Source organism: Leucopleurus acutus, assembly GCF_964270905.1.
Source record: "Leucopleurus acutus genome assembly, chromosome: 6".
Classification (NCBI taxonomy): Eukaryota; Metazoa; Chordata; class Mammalia; order Artiodactyla; family Delphinidae; genus Leucopleurus; species Leucopleurus acutus.
In genome coordinates this window covers 84,300,432-84,320,506 of record NC_139149.1, presented here as the reverse complement: position 1 = coordinate 84,320,506, position 20,075 = coordinate 84,300,432, and the positions used below count along the sequence as shown (strand labels likewise).

At 39.5% G+C, this 20,075-nt stretch overlaps 1 protein-coding gene across 1 annotated transcript; it reads right to left on the bottom strand.

Moving 5' to 3' along the window:
* Positions 1-5,336: 5,336 nt before the first annotated feature.
* Positions 5,337-18,367, bottom strand: BZW1 (basic leucine zipper and W2 domains 1). Its single transcript, XM_082840933.1, has 12 exons — positions 18,281-18,367; positions 17,021-17,094; positions 14,591-14,767; positions 12,097-12,191; positions 11,242-11,307; positions 10,410-10,545; positions 9,559-9,668; positions 9,253-9,423; positions 8,653-8,799; positions 8,002-8,140; positions 6,524-6,646; positions 5,337-6,094 (listed from the first exon to the last, which is right to left on the bottom strand). Exons 2-12 carry the CDS (start codon positions 17,082-17,084, stop codon positions 6,063-6,065), a joined length of 1,260 nt encoding a protein of 419 aa, XP_082697059.1. The 5' UTR covers positions 17,085-17,094; positions 18,281-18,367; the 3' UTR covers positions 5,337-6,062.
* Positions 18,368-20,075: the final 1,708 nt, after the last annotated feature.

The following is a 20,075-nucleotide window of genomic DNA, read 5'->3' as shown; positions in this document are numbered from 1 at the left end:
TTCCAACAGCTGATTATTTTTCATCTGCCATTAACTCTTCTCTCTTGTTGTCTTAAATGTTGTTGTTGTTAAATGTAAAAGTTAAATGTAAAAGTTAAAAAGGTGAGAATGAAGTCTTGGGAGGACATTTACTCTGAATGCTTGACCACACTTAGAAAACATGACATTCATTCTTACTAGGCCATGAGGCTTTCAGTTGTCATCATGGGTCTTTCTACACGTTGCTAAAGCAGGCACGATGATGATGGTTGTTGGAACTTCCCTTACCTTTTACCAGTTCAAATCAAACAAGAAACCTGCCAGGGCTCTTAGTTCCCCATGAACACATCTTTCCTTGCCAAATAAAAATAATAGCCACTATTCACTGAGTGATTATGTGACAAGTACTGCATCAAGCACCTCTTTTATTTAAATAGATTTCATTGCAAACGCCTCAACCACTCCATGAGATGGGCATCATTTGATTTTACAGATGCAGAAAAGAAGGCTCAGGAGTTTTATTATTTGCCTCAATCGCACAGCTCGTAGATGAGTGAGACATCTTTCTCCAAGACTGTGTTTCAGGTAGGCATGCACTGTTTTGATGTCGAGGGCTTGCAAACCGTATTTTGTCCAGTGTAGCTTCCCTCATGGGATTTGAGTGGTAGGTGATAGCCCCTGAAGTGGACTATCCCCAATGTGCTAGCACCTCCAGCATCCTTGCTCTGCACTCACCTCACTCTCCATTACCTGCCTCCTCCTGTAGGCCTGAATTCAGGCATCCAGTCCTGCTCACCTCCACAGCCCTGAACTCATAGGAGCACCCAGCAGCATGCATCCGTTGACTGACAGCCTCTAATCCATCCTGGCCGCCATCAGTCACGGCAACCCTAACCGCAGAACAGAAATCTTGGATTCATCTTTTCTAAAGAAAGTTGCTTCTAAATATTTGTAATTCACACAACAGCCTTCGTTCTACATGTAAACATCCCCCTCAGTGCATTTTTTCATACCTTCAACTTCTAATCCAGGAAACACTGGATTTGTTCTCATTACTTCACCTATTCAACTAAAACGTAATGCTTACTACCTGACAAATACTGGATACTGGGTATATAGTGGTGAATGAGGGGAAGGCAGATTAAGTTAAAGAATTATGCAGGGTCCTCCAGGCAAAGGCAAACGCCTTACAACAAACTACACTTGCATTTAACTACTACTCTGGCTGTTGATAGATGCTGATGGCTCGAATTCAGGTGATGGCACTGGAGAGAAGTGATTTCAATAATTGGAATAGGCAGGATTTGATCTGTTAGATGTGAGGGCTGAAAGGGAAGGGACTTGAAGCCTTCTGGAGAGGGTAGATGCCATTACATTTTACGAAGTGAAACACTGGAATTTTTTGAATATGTACGTGTTTGGATAGGAGTTTGAAGTACACGTGAGCCGAACAAAAGCAAACGTTGTTTGGAGAAAAAAAAATTTTCTGAGGGGCACAGGCCTTTTGATGGTACTTTAAACACGAAGTCAAAACAGTAAGGACCAGGACAGGACTGAGTGTTAACCAACCCCAGCACTCAAAGGTTATTAGCATACAACAACCAGTGCAAGTCACTGCTTTTCTCTTTACATTAATAAGGAGTCTCATGAAATTTTATTCAATTTCAAGGGTACAGACAAGAAGCAAATTTCACAGAGAAATAACGCAGCAATATAATCACTGGCTTGGATGGCTGTACTTGAGGTTGTTCAGAGTGCCAAGAACTATCTGGATTATTGGCTACACAGTTTTCTCCATTCTTCAGCTTTTTGCCAAATGAGGATCCATTAGTCCTAACTAAAATGGAAATGAGGTGTACTTACAGACATAATATTTTATTCTCAGGATGCCAGAAAATGTAGAACATCTTTCTGAAGTAATAGGGGCTTCAGTCTGTAAGTGGGTCACTTATTTCCCCAATAGGTTTACCTCTAAGTCAACTTGAAGCACAGCCTTCAGGATTTCAAGCTTAAAAAAATGGTTTAAACTATTTTCATCCGATTTTAAAATGGTTACACTGACTGGAAATTCCCTGAAACAGCTCAGTTATATTTGATAACTTTGTAGCACCCCAAATTCGTTACACACATTTAATGCATAGTTCCCAGACCTGCAGTAATACAACCATAACCATTCTAATCATATCATAGTTTAATAAGATATTGGTCCCTCTAGGTAAAGTCTACAAAGCAAAGGACTGCACAGATTTGCTGCCACGTTTCCTCTACGGCACTGTAGTAGGCACAAGCAGTTGAGCTTTTACTTTAACTAAGGTTATTAAAGAGTTACTAAATTGACAGTGATAGAGTGAATTTGTAAAGTATTCTCATCATTTTTTCATTAAGAGGTGAAATGATAATCTTAGAATAAGGATAAAAGGATTGTAGGTGCATTGGAAAATTAAAATGATTGGATTTAATATGGCTGCTAATATAGCCCACAGTTAAACAGAAGGAAAAAAAGTAGGGAGGGAAAGGGAGTTTGGAAGCCTTTCTGATCCATACCAAATTTCACACAATTATGCATAAGATTGTGTTTAGGTACAAATCCACTGCATTTCAAGTTTTTAGACAGAGGCCAATTATAAATTCATTATTTCGAAGTCAAAAGTACTTATCACGTCTTCTAGATCCCACTTAAAGTCTTCTTAAAAACTTATTAATAATATTTCAAACCACTAGGTTTCAGTAGGCTGGTGAATAGACATACCCTCTATCAGTACTAGAGGACTAATACTTTACATGAAAAACCATAGCAAGGCAGTTTACCAGAATTCTCATAGAAATGCACATTAGCCTATTTTACATGGCACCTGTAAATAGCATCTGAGGAAATTTTTACAAAGATAATTCAGTAGTCTAGGTAATAATGTACACTAGAACTTTGGCATCTATGTTACATTTTAAATCAACCAATAGTTCTATCAGTTCCTGCAAGCAGCCTACTTGAATATGACAGTCGACTCATCAGTAAAATTTCAATGCCATTTATCAATGTGTTATAATGAACAACTTTAATTAAAATAAATCATTCACCTAGGATTTTAATTGATTTTTATAGATGAGAAGGAACCTGAATGATTCTATTTATGATACATTTATAAGTCAAGTAAGAATCTGGCAAGACCTCCAAAGCCAATGGGAAATGATTTGTCTGATGCCTATGGTGGGAAGGGTATAAAGCACGGCTATTATGAGATGGTGACTGGCAGGAAACAAAGTTCTTCTATTTTCTAGTGACCCTGACAGAAAAAAATACTGCTTCAAGATTTGGACACACATAAAGATACATTCGCCAACGCAAATGTCTATCACTAGGTCCCCTCCCCTTTTAAAAAAGATATATTAGGATCCACATTCTCAAGCGGGGGTGGTGTCACCCCCAAGTAGGACCAAAAAACCCCCTTACTCTTTTCATGTATAAAGCAGATATAATATATATACAGCATATCTATGATATTAAAATTCAATGGGGGGAATTCCCTGGCAGTCCAGTGGTTAGGACTCCACACTTTCACTGCCAAGGGCTGGGGTTCAATCCCTGGTTGGGGAACCGAGATCCCACAAGCTGTGTGGCGTGGCCAAAAAATTCACTGGGGCACTATTAAAAAAAAAAAGTTTAAAAGTCTTTGGGCCTGGGGTTGATGAAAAAAAGCTTTAAGAAACACTGAATTATAAGTCAATCTCTGTCACAGGCCATTTCTTCTCCCCACCATCACTATGCTATGTCAAAATACCGTGTGGCATTTTTGGTATTTGGAATTTTCGTAAGAACATAATGTCTCTAGGGCAATACTCCCAGAATAATTAAGATTAAGAAATTTATCATCCGCTCTAAACACATTTAATTATGGCATCTAAGAGGAGACTTATCCTTAGAAACTGACACCAAGTTAGGAAAATCAATTAACATTTATCTGATCATAATTACACGTACAATCTGAACAACTATATTACGAATTACAGTTTTGAAGTTGGCACTGGCAGCTGAAATTCAAAATTGCCACTTAAAATTCAAAATGAAAATCTGCAAAGCCTTTTTAGAAAGCATTCCCTTTCTTTACACTATACTGTCACAGGTGACTTTATCCATTTACTATAATATTGTAGTAAGTAAACACTACTTTGCCATGAAGGAAAAAACTGTGATCAGGGATCATAATGTAGTTCTGGAAGACTATACATTTTCACTATACACAGTATATAATAAGGTGCACTCTGTACTGCAAGTAACATGCAATGATTTGGTTGTAGAAACGTTAATGTAGTTTCTGCTACATCAGAATTCTGTGTAGGTGTTTACAGTTTGGGGGTCATAAGGATGAAAAGAGCAATTATTTAATGCTTACATAGTAGAGATGTCTGAATGCATAACATACAGTTACCAGTAGGCATTAACATGGAAATTACAAAAAAATTAAAAAAAGATTAACCTATATAAACCTAAGTGTAAGGATGGACTTTATTTAAAAAAAAAAAGTCTTTTAAGGACTACAAATTACAAAGTAAAAGCAGATCACTATGTAGAAACCTAGTGAATACATTTTGTCTGCGCATGAAAGCTTTATCAAAGTCATTTAACAATTTCACCCCCTTCACAACCGTATCAGTTATGATGCTCTTCTTCATAAGGTTATTATACCTTTATTTCAAACTATATTACATGTTATTCCCTCAAGATAAACTTTTAAACACCTAATTTTTAGCTCCTAAGAATGGCACCTCTGAAAGGGGCAATTCCCACGCAGTCTCTGGCGGCATTATTCCAAGCTCATTTCTTTCACCAATCAAAACAGCTTTCAAAATGTTCACTTTTAACATGAAATCTTTCCACCAAAAAGTGTGGCCACATTTTCTTTTCTAATGACTACATATAAAAATGGGTAGCAGCAAGAAAAGATGGAAATTAAAAGGCAGCCATTAAAATAAATGGATCAACTGTACAGAAGAGATATTTGGCTCATGGCAATTTAAAATATTGGCAACTGGGGTAAATTAGTAGGCAGATGCTTGAGTCATACATGAATCTGTGAAGAGAATGAAGCTGGCCCAGTATGACCAAGTAGGATAATCATTATCACTGCACTTCATTCTTTGCAACAAATACCCTAAGCCAACAGGAGATATGAGTTATATTTAGAATCCCAATCAGAACATGCTAACCACTTTTCTTTCAACAATTTTCTGGGTTTAGTACAGTCATTTGCTTTACTTATACTGTTTTATGAGTCCTTTCTTACCAATCTAAGTGTATGACAACTGTAAAATACTTTAAATGACAATGCTTTTCCAAGGTATATTTGAAAATGGCGGAAGCAAACTGAATGCAGAGGTTTCTCAATGGGTAAAAGCTCAACTTTTTTCTTCCCACCACCACCACATACAATTTCCCAAACACCTCACTTTCAAGTTTGTTCTCCATGGCTTCATTTTAAGGAATGAAAATCAGAGAGCAAACAATTGAGCTCAAGTACATCTGGGGTTAAAAATGCAAGAAAATATCAACATGCAAGCAGTGGTCCAAATACTCAAGATTCATGTAAATGAATCTACTGTATATGAGATTTCCATTGATGAGCAGGGCTTTGGGCATACCAAATTATCACACAAATCACTGCCTTCTGAGACTCTGGATACTTTTACAGTTTAATTTGCAAACAGAATTTTTATAACAAATTATTTTTAACCAAATCATATCTTGAAAACTGTTTATATAGAAAACCCAGGGAAAAAGTGAACTGTTCATTGTGGAAGGCCTTAAATTACATTATTACAGTAGAAAATACAGGAGGTAGAAGATAACTGAAAAGACTAATGCAACATTAGATTCAAATCTATAGCTCCTGTAGCTACTTAAAACATGGTTTTAGAAACTAAATCCAACATTTCCAGTAACCATAGAAACAGTTAAAATAAAATTTGCCATGAAAGCCCTTATATCATGCTTGATATAGGGAGGTAGGAAGATGTAAGAACCAGGACACATGAGACATGACATTTTATCTACAATTCCTGTTTGCTTTACTGAGGGTGTAGTTTCAAATTCAGTCACCTTCTTCAGCTTCAGACTCAGATTCTAGAAAAGGGGAAAAGTGCAGTCAAGCATTACATGGTATCAGAAAGCAAAACTTCTGTTTATAACTTTATTTAAGGAATTTTATTAATAATGCTCTACTCATATGAGGGGGATATTAAATGTATTCATTTGTAAACCTCAAAATTCATAAATATTAACTATTCTCAAAATTTTCTAATTTCCTAAGAATGACAGTATTATGGCCAAGCCATCAAAATACCTGAAGTCTAGTTTTCCTCACCTACTTTAAAGTAATAAGTTTTTGCAGGTCTGTCATAAATGAACGAAAATCTGTACTCACATACAAAATGGTACCTGAATGAAAGGCGGCAACATGTATGGACATACTCTTGGCCACATTAAAATAAGTTCTCAGGCTTTACCAAAAAAAAAAAAAAAACAAAAACCTGCTCAAATGAAAAGACTTACCTTCTTCAGCATTTTTGAGCCACTCTACAAACTTTTTCATTTGCTCAAGGAAGACACTTTTCCCCTTGGCAACATGTGCATCTTTATACCACTTCAGAATGGGTTCTTCACTCAGAACTTCAGCTATAAAGAGAGCAACCTTTACATTTGTGGAGTTTTCATACAGTACTTCTCTAACTAAGGCAGAGTTAGAAACCCCCTAAGGCAGCTGTCCTCAACCTTTCTGGCACCAGGGACCGGTTTCGTGGAAGACAGATTTTTCCATGGGGGGGTGGGGGTGGGAGATATGGCTCAGGTGGTCACGTGAGCGACGGGGGCAGCAGATGAAGCTTCACTTGGTCGCCCGCTGCTCACCTCCTGCTGTGCGGCCCGGCTCCTGATGGGCCGCAGACCGGTAGCGGCCCGCGGCTCGGAGTTTGGGGACCCCCTGCCCTAAGGTGCAAACGCCTTCAAGGCAAAAAAGATCTCACTGAAAAGCAAATATTTTGGTTGCTTACAAAATAAATCTGTGTTCAGAACTCTCTTAACTGGTTTCTTCAATGAATTAAAATTTAAAGTAGAAAAGATGAAATGAGAACACTACATTAAGAAACTTTTTATCAACTTGTGGCCAATGTATGAACCTACAAACAGGAAATCAACCTTATTAAACCAGTGATTCTTTCAACTGAAGGCAGTTTTATCCCTTGGGGACACCGGACAATGTTTACAGACATTCTTGGTTGTTACACTGGGGAGAGGTGCTACTGGCACCTATTGGGCTGATGCCAGGGATGCTGTTAAACACTCTATAGTGCATAGGACAGTCACCTACAAAATAGTTATCTGGCCCAAAATAGTAGTACCAAGGTTGAGAAATCTTGTGATAAATGATCAAGGATATCTCATAGATAATTCTTTAATTTTTTTTTTTTTAGGTGTGAAAATGGTACTGTGATTTTTTAAAAGTCCATGTGTTTTATAGATAAAATTAAAAGTTAATTACTAACTTTTCCAGAATTAAATGAAGATTTCTAAGATTTATTTCTAAACAATCTGAGTGGAGGTATAGATACTTTAAAGAAACCTAACCACAAGTTGATAATCACTGAAGCACAGGGTACTTGCAGTTCATTACCCTATCCTTTAAAAAACAAAACCAAACCAAACCTGGGGATGCAGGGATGCAGGTAGACCTCTAAGTTTAAAATATGGGAACCAACAAAATCATCTGTCTGGGGAAGAGGACTGGGGGAATATAGGAGGCAAAGTTTGAGGCCTCATCAAGAAGGCTTTAAATTTTAACTTGTTAATAAGCTTTAGAGATTTTTTAAAGATAATGCATTCAAAAGTAACTAATTAAATCAGAGACAACTCAGTCCTGTGATTAGAGTAAAATATTTTAGGGTGCTGACGTTCAGAGAACTACTCATTAGAATTATTTTGAGTTTCCTAGGATATTTGTCAAATGTATTCACAAAATTCAAAATTTAAATTACCTTTATAAAAAAGCACCACTATTTTCTGGAAGGCTTTCATGAAATGAATGTTGTCATAGCAATACTCCTGAATCTTCAGTAACAGAGTCAGCTCAGACTGACCTTGAGTTGTAAAGGCAGCAAGTAGAGGGCTGTATTGCTTTTAAAGGGAAGGGAGAAAAGATTTAGTCATTTAGTACGATGGCCGTCTATTATAAATTCCTAAGACATAACTCATCTTTTATAATCACTGTGAATTATATTCTGTTTAGTGGAAGTTAAAATAGAAGAGTAAAGCAGAAAAATTAAGCATTTAAATCAAAAAAGCAATACTACACCAAGGATTCCAGATAATTGTGAATACAATGTTAACATTTTAAAGGGAAAAAAAAAGAATCCTCCTGTTTTCCAATATTCTCTCAAAAGCAAAGACCATATTACAGGTTCAATCTACTTTTAAACATGTATTTGTTTTTAACCTGTGAGCCAAAGAAAGCCCAAATCAGACTTTTTAAAAGGTTATCATCAATAGTTAATATGTTATTTGTCTACTTACTGGTGGTTTATCCCCAGGAAGCACAGGATGTGATAAATCCTTTTAGAAAAGTACACTGACAGTTCACTTACCCCCACTTACAAGAATAATGTTTTACCAAGGCACAGTTCTAATACCTTCAAGTGCTTGATGGCTTGCTCTGCTACAAGCTCCTCTTTTTTGTTCCATTCCACAGTGCTCATTACACTGGACCATATTATTCCGATGACAACTGGTTCTGGGATGTTGTTTTTTTTCATCTCCTCCTTGACATACAAAATTATCTGCAAAAGAATCCAAATTTAGTACAGAAATAAGTTTGATATGTAGATACTACACACATGAAACTCAGACCTTTCACAAAAGCATAAACACCTTTCCATGCCACTAGCAATGACCAGGAGACCATATATAATCATAGAACTTTTAGAACAAGGAGGTAGGGACTTCTAGTTCAAACCCTGTATTACACATAGGCAAACTACCTAGGAAAAGACCAAGATGGAAACAGAAGGTCTGTCTATTGGCTTGCACCTTACAAAAATCCCCAAGTGTTATGATTTCTGGGTACCCATAAGGCAATGAATATGAAAAAGACTGAGGCAAAGTCCCAGCATAACATTCTATTGCTATTATAAAACTCACTGGTGAAATACTTTAAAGTTTCTGAAATGAGTAAAAATTTTCTTAGCCAGAAACTTGGCCATATAAAGATAGTTTAAATAAGAATATCTCACATCCTTAAATGGATCACCACGGGACATCTGTTCTTGAAGTTCTTTCTGGAGTTCCTTACGAGCTCCTATGGTTTGCTGATTCCGAACATACTCTGAAAGCTCTTTCAAGCCTGCCTCAGTAAAATACTTTGTGAAGTGTTCAACGCTTTGTTTATTGGCAGGAAAAAGTTCCTGAAAGGAGAATTTAATCTGGTTAAATGGTCTTCAAATCAGATTAAGAAAAACACTTTTCCTCTTTTCACAGATTAAAAATGGGAAAGTTGCCTATTAAGCTTTCAAGACTGTGAAGAATGAAAAGTTACAAACCATCAGTCTGTTATCCATGCTCACTTTCCGAAGACTTGCAGCTACTGCATTGATATCTTTTTCATTTATCCATGATTTAAAGAGCTTTACAGCAAAAGCTGCTGAAACCCCTGTAGAAAAACAGAGCTTACTTAACAGAAGTACCTTCCTGGATTTCAATGACTATCTCCCATTTCCTCCCTCTGAGGTTCCACCACACAGGATTATTCACTTTATCCCCAAGCTTACCCCTGAACTTCCCTCTGCCACTGCTTACCATTCTACTCCAATTTCTCTACTCTACCATTTGCTAGTTGTGTACTGTCAGTCAAGTTAAACTGTTTTCTGATGTGTAAAATGAGAGTAACAATTCTTAACACTTGACAGGGTTGTTGTGAGAATAAAAATAAGGCATGTTAAATAACTCAGTACTCTAAGCAATAAAAAGAAGTTAGCTTTTAAATTACTGCACAGAATAATTTAACTATGGAAATCACAAAAGGGAACTTATTTTCTTTTTCAGCTTGCCATTTTCCCCATTTTCTCTATTCAAGATGTTCCCAAGTTTCCCAGTTGGGATTAATCTCTCTCTGGGTTTCCACAGCATTTTTTTTTTACTTTACAATCAATCACATTTTGTCTAGACCCTGGATAGACAGTTGTTAAGTCTAAATGCCAAAGGTATACATTAAATAACTAATGAGCTGAAATGAACCAATTAAATTTAAGGATACTAGTTAAAAAACTAAGACTATCACACAAGTCAAATCTACATAAACTATATCTTAACTTTCGTATCAGTTCATCTTTCAGGCTCTTATCTACTCCACCCTCAGCCAACTAAAGATCATCCTTTACTAAAGGTTGATTACCTTCTTTAACCAAATTCTCATTATAAAGACTATTAAGAATGGATGCGTTAAGTGTTCCATTAGCCAGAAGAACACCAGTCAACATAGCCAGCTTGTTCCTCTCCGACTCTGAAAAACCCTTTAAGAACAGCAGCAGCTATAAAAGTAAATAGTTAACGGTTAAAAGAGCAAATGCATTACATAAATAGAAGCAGTAAAGCATATTATATTGGTTAAAATTGTGGGCTCTGGGGCCTAACCATCCAAGTTTATATCTTGGTTATAATACTCACTAGCTGAGTGACCTTGAGCAAGATACTTATTAACCTCTGTCTCAGTCCTCTCATATGTGAATGTGGATAATAAAACTTGTTTCACAGGGCTTTTGAGAATATTAAATGAGTTAATAATTAAGACAGTGTCTCATATTCATTAAATGATACTATTAACCTTACCAAATTTTCTGTGCACTTATATGTAGAATATCTAAGACTCAGAGAGCAAGTATGTTAAATTTCTCCTTGTTAGCTCTGATCTGCTACTCTCTGTCTACTAAACAAACCCCACTTGGATTTTAACCCCTTTGCCACTTGTTTGGATATAGAGCTAAGAAACAGTGTACAGCAAATTACAAAATGATATACCCCCAAACTTCATTTCAAAGACAGCTTTGAAATGAAATAATTTCATTTGAAATTTGAAATGAAATGAAATAATATCTAAATAATATCTAAACAGCTTTGAAATGAAATAATATCTAAAATTATCTCAAATCCGTGGCAGAATTAGGATTTAACATTCCCTTCTTTGACCCCAACCTTCTGTTTTCCACAAAGCATATTGCTGCTCATACCTTTTTAACTTCATCTTCAAAACCCTTCTCCAGGTATTTGTAGCGCCTGATTAACTTGTTAAAAACCTGTAAGAATAGTAAAGGAACTGAATGATAACCTCATACGTAAAAATGTCAGATTCCCAAAAGATCTAAGTCAGGGCAACTAAGACCTCTCCACAGTATCTCCAGAATAGCAAAGAAGTGAACCTTTCATCAGATGTTTAAACCAGCTTGGGAAGTCTGTCAATTCCCAAATCCTACAATATACCAATACTGTTAACACTTTAACTGCCACCCTGCAATAGATTTTATTGCCAAATATCAAAGCATGGACTAATTATTGCTCAAATACAAGTCATTTACCCATTTGTAGGATATTAACAGAATAGGATCATAAAATATAGTTCTACTTTCCTAATGACATAGACAACAATCCCTAGGTTAGATGCATTTTAATTCTTTGCTTACAGTAACACAAGCATAACTATGTATGCAACTTTCAAATGAGATTCTGACTGGTAAAGAAGCTAATCTGCCTCATTCACCTTTAAAAAGCTACATGCAGAATAATTTAGTGATGAAAATCACGACAGGGAACTGATTTTCCTTTTTCAGCTTGAATTTTTTCCCTAAAAAATGGATTAATTTTAGAGGGACAAACAGGAAAAGGAGAGCTGATTCAATTTTTTTCTATTTTGTTTTCCTCAGCACATTGTTAAGTTCCTAAACCATCATACTGCACACCCAGAACACCTCTAAACCTTCAGCTCAGATTCCTTCAACCTGCTACCAGCAATCTCTTAAAAGCAGAATATTCCTTAAACATTAGATGGATAACAGTTAACTGAAATAATTATGTAAAGTTTAATTTACCTGAGCAAATGCTTGCATGGTCTCTAGGTCTTCTTGTGCTGCGAACACACAGACATCTGTACGCATCATGTCATCTGCCAGTGTACCACCTGGGGCTAAGGTATATTTTACAAAAAATTTGCAATGACCTTCATTTAAAATTAGTAATTATTTCAATCTTACTTTCTTTTAAACTTTAACTTAACTTTTTATTTTTATGTTTCAGGTGTACAACATTATAGTTCAACCTCTGTATATACTAGTCAATCTTATTTTCTGTAAGGATTCTCATTATAAAATAAACTGATAAAAATTCTGAGATGATTTGAAAGCGAAGTCAATTTCTCAGTAGGAACATGGCTGGTTGGTTCAATACGTGTGAACAAAGTGAAAACAATTTACTGTAATAAATAAAATAACCCTCTTTAGCAATCCAATGAAACTCACTCACTGCATTAATTCAGCAGTGCCAAATCTGTCACTCAAGTGGAGATGTTCAGAATTGGTTCTGACTTTCCATATAGAAAACCTTTCATAAACTTCCAAAGAGGCTGGGCTATAAAAACCTGCAAGTTAGAGACTTTATCTTTTAGATACATTTGTAAGTATTTATGGATAAAATGATGTCTGACGTACACTTTAAAATACAGGGGAGGGGAGATGAAGTTGGTGGGGTAACAGATGAAGTAAGATCATTAAACATTGCTGAAGTTGGATAGCAGATCCTTAGTTTATTACACTATTCTCTCCAGGATATGTTTGAAAATCTCCTTATTAAAAACGATCCTTTAAAAAGCATTTTAAAAAGCGGCTTATTGATAGCAGTATTATGAATAGAAAATAGGTATGTTTCCCATTTCTTACTACAACTGATACTACAATAAAAGAGATACTCATCTGACTAGGCATTAGAACATATGAACATTTAAGTTCCCGTTCCACCACTGAGCAATTGTTTGATCGCATGCAAGCTACTGAAGCCTCTCTAAGACTCCATCCTGCATGTATACAAACAGAGTTCTGATTCTATCAGCTTGGCCGAGGTGCAATACACTGTTACTGTGAAAACATTTTGGAATACTTTAAAGAGCCATGGAAATGAAATTACCAGTATCCTTTGAAAATATGTAACTAAGTAGCACATTCTATTAAGATAGTCTGAGCCTGTTGAGGGTGGAGGCAGGAGTAAATCAGCAGGGCTATGGGTAGAAATATAATGTGAGCACATAATGTAACTTTGAATCTTCTAGTAGCCATATTAAAAATAAAAGGTGAGGGGCTTCCCTGGTGGCGCAGTGGTTAAGAATCCGCCTGCCAATGCAGGGGACATAGGTTCAAGCCCTCGGCCGGGAAGATCCCACATGCCACGGACCAACTACCATGTGCCACAACTACTGAGCCTGCACTCTAGAGCCCACAAGCCACAACTACTGAGCCCCCGAGTCACAACTACTGAAGCCCACGTGCCTAGAGCCCGTGCTCTGCAACAAGAGAAACCACCGCAATAAGAAGCCTGCACACCACAACGAAGAGTAGCCCCTGCTCGCTGCAACTAGAGAAAGCCCATGCACAGCAATGAAGACCCAACGCAGCCAAAAATAAATAAGTTAAAAAAAAAAGGTGAAATTATTTTGATATACTTTAACCCAACACATCAAAAATATTGATTTTAACATTTCAGTATTCAAAATATTAGAGATATCTTACATTCTTTTTAGCATTGTCTTTAAAATCCAATGTGTATTTTACATTTTCAGTACCTCTGAATTTGTACTAGCCACATTCTAAGTGATTGATAACCACAAGTGGCTAGTGGCTAATACATAGAAGAGTGCAGGATTAGAGTCTTCAGGTACAGAGCTGTCCTGAATTGGTTCCAGGACCGTCGTGGATACCAGAATCTGCAGATGCTCAAGTCCCTTATATGAAAGGGCGTATTTACATATAACCTACACATATCCTTATGTATACTTTAAACAGTCTCTAGGTTACTTATAAAACAGAATACAATGTAAATGCTACATAGTTACTGGAGTATGGGAAATACGAGTTTTGCTTTTTGGAACATTCTGGACAATCCCCCACCACCACTCCAGGGAATATTTTTTATTTTTGATCCACAGTTTGCTGAATCCATGGATGCGGAACCCTCGGATACGAGGGTTAAATTTATAAAGTATTTGGTAAGGCAGAACAAGAGATAGGGATTTCTTCATTAACTGAGAGTGTACAAACACAAGTTGGAAAAATCACTGATGGAAGATATTGTTGGGACTTATATGTCAGACAAGTCTTCCCCAAATGTTATGGTTCTGTAATGGATTTCAAATATAAAGCTAGACAGAGCAATGCAATTGGCAAATTTACTATAATTTGAGAAGAAAAAAATGGGAAAATCCTAAGGGGGTAAAAAAAAAAAAAGCCACCCTGATTTGATAGGTTTGTCAATTAGTTCATATTCTGGATTCTACATAATCCTCATACAACACACCTCCCACAAGACCCAGACACTTACCCAGCATTCCACCGGCCACCAGAATGTCAAAGAGTGTTTCTGCATATCGGCGGTAATCAAGTTTTGCTCCAGAAGCATCAAGAAACTTTGCTACTGCTTCCAAATCAGTACCAGTTTCAGTTAAGCCTTGAATAATGCAGTCTTGAAACTGAGTAGGGTCAAACCTCTCTTTTTCATCTGGGGGAAAACCCCAAAACATTCAGTTTTAAAAGGCTTACTAAAATACCATGAAACCATAACCTTATGAAGCTATAAATACTGAATAAGTTAACCACATTCATCACAATTTCATTTATTTCAATAGCTGGAAAAAACAAACACTACCTAGATTACCCAAGACCTGCAACACAAGCAAACACAACAGGAGACTAAACACACGTGCTTTGCAAGTTGCACCTCTACAAGTGCAAGGCAGGACTGCCTATCATAAGAAGTGTGGGGCTTCCCTGGTGGCGCAGTGGTTGGGAGTCCGCCTGCCGATGCAGGGGACGCGGGTTCGTGCCGCGGAGCGGCTGGGCCCGTGAGCCATGGCTGCTGGACCTGCGCGCATCCGGAGCCTGAGCTCCGCAGCGGGGGGGGGGGAAAAAAAAAGGAAGTGTGTGGCTTTTCTCCCACTATTTTTTCACACAAGTCTCCTAAGTGAGCTAAATGAGCTGGTGTGTTTCTACTGCCAGGTTACCATTTCCACCTGGAATGCTCTTCCAATGCCTCTGAGCTTTTCTGAAATTTAGGATATCTTCTATACCTCAAGTAAACTTCATTCCTGAGTGAAAGGGAGCTCTTGATTTTCTTTAAAAGTGCCCATAACACTTTCTACTTAAAAAAAAAAATCACTTATTTAATACTTATTAAGGTAATCTTTAGAAAGTACATTTACTGAGTATCCAATACATGTCATGTAGCAGTTATGAGTAAGGGCTCTGGATTCAAACTGCCTGATTCAAATCGAGATCACTGCCTAACTGTCTGAATTTTAGCAATTGGCCCCATTCTTCATGTTTGAATTTCCCTATGGTAAAATGGTGATTAAGAGTAGGACCTATCTCATAAAGTTGTTGTGAATATTAAATGACATAAATAAAATATAAAGCATTCTAAAAAGTGCCTTGGGTACATACCTAGCCTTTACTGTGCTGCTATCACACACTCCAGGGTAGGGTTTGATTTCCCTATCTAGGTTAGATGATATCTTAATTTCTACACAGCACTAGGGTGACCAACTCTTCCCTGTTTGCCTAGGACTTTCTTGTTTTTAGCACTGAAAGGATCTGTGTCCTGGGAACTCTATTCAGTCCCAGGCAAATTGGGATGGTTGTTCACCATACCCAGGACCCAATCATCAAGAACTAGGAGGCCATGAGTGATCGCAATCTGGAACTGGGGAAGTGACATCTCTTCTTGGTACTAACAACAATAATAAAACTACTTGATACTATATTTACACAAAGGCGGTATCAGTAATCCACATAACTTGAGGATACAGAGTTTTCCATTACTGCAGAATTGCTCTGGTTCCCAACTTCTATGCCTCCTCTTGAGAAAATTTACTGGCTTAAATCTAAATGAATCTGCAAAGACTAGAATCCAATTACTCCTTGGTCTCCCTGCTGTAAGGGGGCAGGCTACAATCAGAAATCATAAAAGATTCTGTAATATATATTTCAAAGTGTCTGCCACTCAGGATAGAAAAACACAATTTATAACGAGTAGCCTATCCAGTTCTCTATTTCCTAAAAGTTTCCTGTAAAATAAGGTCAATATGTGCTTTTGAGCAACAACACTGAAAAGTATAGGGGTAAAATATTAAACCCAATACAAAATATATCTGAGACCACATCTCACTTAACTGTGTGTCACTAGTGCAGTGCCTTGCTACAGAATTCAATATTCATTGAAGTACCTGATAATACACAGAAGTAGTTAATATAATTCTCGTAGTTTTCTTACTAAGTTTGTGAGGGAATAGTTTCAAAAGACACTGCAATGTGAACTCTGTTCCATAATTAACTTCCATGGGTTAAAGTCTGATTTTTCTCCCACAAATGTTCACACAGTTTGGATGAAACTAGTAGTCACGTTAGGAGCTCTCCTTTTATAAATTAACCTTTTCCCTCAAGCAAAAGTTTCCTTAAATGAAATTTAGCGAGTGAAAATGCAGCCCATACTTTCTCTTTTTTAGAGGCACTTTATCTGCACAACAAAAACATCATTCACTAAGCTGCTTAGATACATATATGTTGATACCAAAAGTCTTAAAGGTAGTAGAAATATTAAGGGTATATCTGAAATGGCAGTCAACTAGAAATTCAAGTTGCTTTCGGTACTTTCTCTTTAGGTTTTAATGCTAAGCAATAGCTTGCCAGAGGAACCAAGACATAAAAGTTACTTTGGAGGTCTGAAGAGAGATATTATTAAAATATAAATATTTACCTCTTTTTCTGGTTTTAAAACGCTGGCCTGATAGCGTTGGCTTTTGCTGCTTTTGATTATTCATAAAAGACACCCTGGGGGGGAAAAATAAGGCCTTAAAAATATGAGTGCCCCAACATCCATTTTAAAAACAAAGTATCAAACCCTGGCCTAGTCACATGTAAACCATATAGAACATACACTTAAAGTCTAGCAAGAGACCTGGGGCAGGCACACAGAATTACCTTTGCTTGAATTAAACTTAAGTTCAAAACCTGCATTTCTCCCTACACAAAACCCTTTAAAGATGAAATGTGAAGCACACTTTTAAATGACTTTTCAGCGCCACAACGACTAGTGGCAAATCACCCACCATAAACAGAGGTTAGTCTCTTCCTCTTTAAATTCGCCTACATCTTCCACCACTCTGAGCACCACAGAGGACTAACAGAGATGACCACCACAGTCAGGAGGTATCCCAAATATGCACGTCAATTTAAAGACGCTATCAGAGGGCGAATCCCTTCATCGAGGGGCCTGGTTATGAGGAGCACTACCCTACTCTGAAGTCGTGCCCGTGACCGCAGCGTGCGCTTGCACCACTCCAGCCTGAGAAAGGGGCTGAGAGCCGGCCTAGCCTTCTCCGCCCCATACCTTACAATACAAGCCGCCTCCCTGGGCACGTGTCTCCCCATCCAACCCTTCCCGTGCCTCCCGCCCAGGACCCCCTTGGGCACGGCGGGGACTCCTCGCCCTCAGCCCCCTCTCTACTGACCCCGTCGTTGGCGGTGGCGGCCGCTGCAGCGAGCTGACCACAGGCGCCGAGGCGCTTCGCGCCTGGGGCCCAGCCGCCCCGTACATCCGCCCTCCCTCCCGGGAGAGCAGCGGCGGCGGAGGCGGCCGCTGTGGTGGTGGCGGCTCCTCCGCCCCGCCTGCCGAAACCCCCCACGCGTACATCATCAAACAGAGACCACGGCCGCTTTGTTACCCAGGCCGGGAAGGGCCGCAGGGGGACCTGCCCAGCCCACTGCCTCCGCCTGTGGCGCCGCGGGGCACACTCGGGCCCCACGTTCCGGCCCGGTCACCCGCCCCTCGGCCTCCCTGCTGAAGCAGCGGCCCCGACCTCTGAATCCCGGCGCCGGATCTGATCCGGCCTCATGCGGCGGCCTCCGCCCGGGCCCATCCAAACCGGGCCGCACAGGACCTGTCGCCTCCCTCATCCTCTGCCCAGCGACTACGGGCCGCAACCTCGGCCCGAGACGAGCGGGCCCTGCGCCTCACCGAATTTAAGGCGAAGAGGAAAGAGCCAGAAATCCCGGAGGTGGCGGCAACTGCGGCGATGTCTCCTCTGCGACCGGAACTAACGAGAGGAGGGGAGGAGGAGGGAAGAGGTGCCACCCCCGCCCCGGCCGGTCTCCTATCGCGAGATTTCTTCCTCTGGTGCTCTGCCCGCCCCTCCCTGATGGCGGCTTCGGGGCGTGCGGTGGGAAAGGAGGCAAAGGAAGCGAAGAGGATTTTCAAAGATTCTTTATTCCTCTATTGGATTCCAGATTTCCCGGACACTTAGCCTAGACTAGCCCATCTTTCTTCCATCGCCGTGTCCTCCGGCCTCTTAGTTAGCACATGGAGGGGTTAGGAGAACGAATATCCCCCACCCCTGCCGGTGTCGAGGAAGTTGGACACGTCCGGCCCGAGTCCCTTCCCCACCGAGCCCCCCCACCCCCCACGCCCCAGTAGCGCCGGAAGTCGAAGCCCGAGGGCTGGGGGCGCCCGGGCCCTTCGTGGGCGGAGACCGAGTTGGCTAAGGGGTCCATACGTGGTCTCTAGTGCGGCTGGGCTTGGCAGCACTTGCTCAGGCTAAGTCCGAAGCGGGGCAACATTGCTCTGCGGTGCTGGCTGGGTGGGGTTGTGCACTGCCCTTCTTAGGAGCGAGGAAAATCCAGATGGGGTCGGAAGGAAGTTCGGCCCTCCGACTGTGGCCGCCATCCTTGCAGTGGTCTCGGTAGTTCCGCCCTGAGTATGATGGTTGTGGGAACTTGGAGATCATCAGAATCCTCTGGAGGACTTGTTAAAACACCTTGCTGAGCTTCGCCTGAATTAGGTAGATCTGGTGTGGGACCCAAGAATGTGCATTTCTAACAAGTTCCCTGTGATGCTTGATGTTGCCAGTCTAGGGATCTCATGGGTGAATCGCTGAATTAGAGGATGTATCATCAGAGAGCTGGGGGACTAAAAGTGCGAAAAGTACTGTGGACGTTGTAAACCTGTACAAATAACGATGCACAGTGTCTCCAGGATCTAGCCTCATATTTATATTCCGTTTGTACCATAGTTGTTTGCCTCTCCATCTGCTTCCTTACTCTCCTACTACCAGAGGAACCCTAAAAACAGGGTTTGTCCCTAAAATCACCTTTCTTGGACCCTGCTTCTCCTCCTTATCAAATATTTGGTAAATTAGTTTGTTTTAGTTGATTTATTTTTCCTTAACAATCTGATCTTTGCCCCATGCTCCTCCCAATTTCATGGAAAATTACTTTCTCAGAGTTCTTTCCCAGAATTATTGCCAAATCCAGTGATTCTTTCAATCTTGAGCATTTAGGGTGTTACCCATCTTCTTAAAACTTCACTCCAACTCTCCTGGTTACTTCTGCATAGTCCTTTGTATTTGCTGGCTCATCTTTTTTTTAAACATCTTTATTGGAGTATAATTGCTTTATACTATAAATTAGCTATAAACTAATGGCGTGTTAGTTTCTGCTTTATAACAAAGTGAATCAGCTATACATATACATATATCCCCATATCTCCTCCCTCTTGCGTCTCCCTCCCACCCTCCCCATCCCACCCCTATGGTCACAGAGCATCAAGCTGATCTCCCTGTGGTATGCGGCTGCTTCCCACTAGCTGTTTTACATTTGGTAGTGTGTACAAGTCCATGCCACTCTCTCACTTCGTCCCAGCTTACCCTTCCCCCTCCCCGTGTCCTCAAGTCCATCCTCTACGTCTGCGTCTTTATTCCTGTCCTGCCCCTAGGTTGTTCATAACCAATATTTTTTCTTAGATTTTTTTTCTTATA

Coding starts and splice junctions, on each gene's coding strand:
- BZW1 (XM_082840933.1), bottom strand. CDS start 17,084: ATGAATAATCAAAAGCAGCAAAAGCCAACGCTATCAGGCCAGCGTTTT. Junction 11,308..12,096: donor CCATGCAAGCATTTGCTCAG/GTAAATTAAACT, acceptor CTATTCTTACAG/GTTTTTAACAAGTTAATCAG. Junction 6,095..6,523: donor GCTCAAAAATGCTGAAGAAG/GTAAGTCTTTTC, acceptor CCCCTTTTCTAG/AATCTGAGTCTGAAGCTGAA.